Here is a 4,375-nt window from a genome sequence, read left to right on the forward strand (position 1 = left end):
CTCATATGAAAGCTGGCTTTAGAGTTCTACCAAACATTACGCCCCTTGTTACAAAAGTAGAGGTATACAGTAAGCCAGACAATAAGAGACAAGATCGTGAAACTTTGGATACAAGATCGAAAACTGGTCCTGAAATATCTGATTCTTTTTTTTTGTTTTTCTACTTTTTTCTCTATTTTTTCAAAATTTCATTACCATGTTTCCTATGATATTCAACTGCGAGACGAAAAAAATCTAAATTTAAATACATTTCGAACTGAATTTTTCCAAAACTCTGAGCTAACTAGTAGAATTTATTCCACTTTGCATAATGATCAAAGTATTTAGACCCAGCATGGGCTTTCTAATGTCTTTGAAACTTCAAAAAATTCTAACTTGGTCTTCTTGAAAACTCAAAATTTATTGAAAATTAACTTGAAAAATTATCATTTGAAATAATTTCAACCAAAATAGAACTCAATCAATCTTAAACATCAGTGACTAAGAAAAAAATATGTGAAAAAAGTTTTAAACATTATTAGGTTTATATAAGTTTTATTACATCTATGATAAAAGAAGACAGAGTTTAGCAAAAAAAACTCGGGATCATTGGTCAGAAGCTTTGATGAAGGCTTTAATCTCAATTTTGACGCCAATTCGTTTGAACAAAATTTGCTTGATTTTAGAAACATTTTTGAAACTAATAACAACTGTACAAAAGATATTTTGGTTTATTTTAAAATATTGCTTATTTTTCGTAACATTTTCAAAATTAATAACAACTTTACAATAGATTTCGGTTTATCATGCAATCAGATAAATTGATCACGATGTTTTATTTTATATGTAGAGGCATAAGAAATGTAACATTGTGATCAAACAGTCTGACATGGAAATGGTTGTAAAGTGACCGTTTTTATTAATGGGCATTCTATATCAATACAAAAACGCCAAGAATTTACTAAGCTTTGGCAGCCTACAGCTACTTGCTGCAAAAGAGCATTCTGACGTGCGTTTTCCCGATGGGTTGAATTGCCAGCAGATGAAAACGTTTACGACAGAAAAATTTGTTAAACTCGATATACTGCAATTTCCTAAATCGTTTCACATTCGATTCTGATAGCTTGCAACGACATTATTCATTATTCGTATGTGAGATAGTTTTGGTTTTGGAAAATTTTATCATTTTTTATGAATCTAACTTTTGCAATTCAATTTTCATCTATGCAAAAAATGCCATCTAATTATTTGTCAAAATGAATCAAACAAATTAAAAATATCGCACCAATTTCATACGTTAACAGAGAGCAGATTCAATTTATTTCTTTTCTCAAATTTGTAAATTGTCATAATTAGAAAGTGAAAATCTTGCTAGCAACGAGAACAATTGATAGCTTCGAAACAAGTACAAACTAATAATTTGGCTCAGTTTGAACTTCATATTTTTTCAGAAACAATTGATGCTGATGTTGATCACAGTCATTATACATTACCACACACACATACACAGACACGCTTACGCACACACACACACACACTCTCACACACACACACACACACACACACACACATATATATATATATATATATATATATATATATATATATATATATATATATATATATATATATGTGTGTGTGTGTGTGTGTGTGTGTGTGTACCTGTTCCGTTTTTTGAAGAAAAATACTGAATATTGTTGGCTATAATTCAATTTGCTGTTTTTTGTCATTTAAAATCTAAAAAATTTGATAAATCAATTCCAATTGAACTAAGGCAAGCAATTGGCTCTCAATATAACGTTACCGCACGTAAAATATAATCTTTTGTACTTTTGGAGGAAAAGTTAGGATTTTGTTAACGTTGTCCATCTGTTATGAAACTTGAAATACGGATTAATTAAGCCTTAACAAGAATTTCTGGAATTCATACTTAACCTTGTTAAACCACTTTTTACATCATAAAATTGAAGCTTATGCAAGGTGAAGGGGAAAAAAAGAAAAGCCATAGAAATAATAAAAACTATAATTTTTCACATTTTTCCGAACGTTTCAAAGGTTTTTGTAATGAAAAAGCTTTCGGTTGACCTAAAGGGGAAGACAGACGCTTCCGTTTTCCGCCCTGATACAAGCGGTTTCGTTTATATTTTTTTTATTCGACATATTCTGAAACAATTCATTTTAAATAATAAAATGTCATTTTAAATTTAGATCCATTTGTTAGCATTCATTGGACAGAGTTATCTTTGTATTTCAAGTAGTTTAAGCAATTATGGAATAGAAAAAGTCCAGTAGCGTTTCCCGCGCTCTTCAAATTGATTTTTTTGGTTGAACGTTATTATGAATTGATTGGAATATTTAAATGAGTCACCCTACTACATGCAGACATCCTTGACTTCGAAAACATAGACTTTATCAAAACGCAAATTTCAGACGCCACCTTGGCTGTCGAAGCACTTTCCTTATTTTGATTATCAAACAACTTAAAAGATTTCCTCCGTTTTTGCGACTGATTTTTTTTTCTCTTTCGAATTGACGAAAAATACTCAAATCCTTTCTTGTTAATGTTTGTTAAATAAACATAAGAGGATTATCTTAAATTGAATTTCAATACAAAATACAATCCAAAAATACCAAAAACAATTTAAAAAAATGACTACTATCCTACTTTATTTAGAAAAGAGTGATTTGATAAACCGGAGCATTACATGCAACTCTTTTAAAAAACCGCAGAAGAGTCGTTACAAATGGACATAAGTACCTTGAGGAGAAAAAGGAAACTATTTGCAAGGTCTGATTTGGATTAAATTTTAACTAGCCTTTTATCTTTTTTGAGGCTTTCAAACTAGAGCGCTCCCATTCTAAAAACGTAATCTGCAAAAATACGCTTAGCTAAAAAACCAAAACGATGTTTGTGACTTGGTTTAAAGCTCAAAAAACCCTCATAAGGTTTTCTAAAATGAAAACAACCAAGCCTTAAAAATGTTTAAAACCTTATTTTTACTACTTCAATCTCAAAGTATTTGATTTATTTAATCATTTCTTGTTAAAAAAAAGACAGCAAAATACCTGAACAATTTCAAATTAATTAAAGAATTTATATGAATTGAGTATTTCGGCAATGCGATCATAAAGAAATATTGAGAACAAAAATCGACCCTAAAGACAGGCAAATCAGTAATTAGTTGATCTTTTGTTTCAGATCAAGAACAAAAAAGAAAATCAAGCGGCACAAACACTTGCAGCCAATGATGCGACTGCACTGATTAGTCGAAACAAAAAGGGAGGCAACAATATTCACGACAACAGCAAGAATGTGACCAGCAATGTCAACCACAGTATGACCTGTAATGGTACAAAAGGGATCATTAGTGGGGTTCCCAGCGAAATGAACAGAAAAATGACCTTGACTACCCCAATCAAGGTCAATTCTAAAAGTGATGCAGACAACTCAGGCCGTGATGGAAAAGTTTCGATGACAGCCGCAAGCAACATTGGAGAAGAATCAACTTTCGCCGAACCAGCAAAAGATTCGATTTTTCAGCGATTGTCGGAAAAAGACCAGGACAACGAAAATGGCGAAGAACACTTCGTCAAAATTCAAAAAGACGTTCTCGAAAGCATTTCAGAAAAAAATGGCATCGAGTTAAAACAAGACAATTGCGAAAGTTCTTTGTGATATCTGTGTACGCTTCACTTAAAAGTTGTTGTATATATGGCGTATGTACGAGCAAAGCAGAATACTTAATTTTGCAGGCGCTTAAATTTCTTTCTTCTATTATATCTACTTTGTCGTTTGATGTTAATTACGAACAGCTTCAACGAGGATTGCAAAAAGATTGAACACAAAAAAAGGAAAAAAAATTAGTTTAAAAAGTTTCAATTGTTTCAAAATATTGGAAGAGTTATTGCGTACATCTCAAAAGTGTTTGGATACTTTAATGGGGCACGAAATTGCTTAGTGGACCCAAATTTTCTATCAAATGAGTTTTTTATTAGTTTTTTTAGTTTCGAATTTTTGCAACTGGTCCTAGATCTACCTCAAGGACGAAGCTAACTTCTATCAGAGTCTAAATGTTGAAACAGAATTACTAAATGTCATTTCAATATGGGTGCTAGTTAAATAAGACGACAGAACCCTAACACGACTTGAAATTAGGACGACTAATGAGCCGTAGAACATTTAAAATGATTTGATTTGAATTTAAGATGTTCCTCAGAAATACTATCGAACAATTGGAAGTTTCGCTTTAATTTCCCAGCAAAAATTGTTGTCGTCTTAAGAGCTGTCGCCTGGTTTGCCAGACATCTTCAATATAGTAATTTCCTTGTATTTTTTTTAAAAGTTTCATGCAGTAGTGTAAAATGTACTTAATTTTTTAGTTTGCAAATTCATATT

At 31.4% G+C, this 4,375-nt stretch overlaps 1 protein-coding gene across 1 annotated transcript in view; it reads left to right on the plus strand.

The window, feature by feature from the left end:
- Positions 1-3,825, plus strand: part of LOC134842642 (tachykinin-like peptides receptor 86C) — a 96,061-nt gene extending 92,236 nt beyond the window's left edge. Inside the window, exon 5 of the mRNA XM_063859079.1 lies at positions 3,179-3,825. Within this exon, the coding sequence (XP_063715149.1) occupies positions 3,179-3,655 (477 nt within the window). The 3' untranslated portion in view covers positions 3,656-3,825. The remainder of the gene's footprint in view (positions 1-3,178) is intronic.
- Positions 3,826-4,375: the final 550 nt, after the last annotated feature.

Source organism: Symsagittifera roscoffensis, chromosome 3 (assembly GCF_963678635.1).
Source record: "Symsagittifera roscoffensis chromosome 3, txSymRosc1.1, whole genome shotgun sequence".
NCBI classification, from domain to species: Eukaryota; Metazoa; Xenacoelomorpha; order Acoela; family Convolutidae; genus Symsagittifera; species Symsagittifera roscoffensis.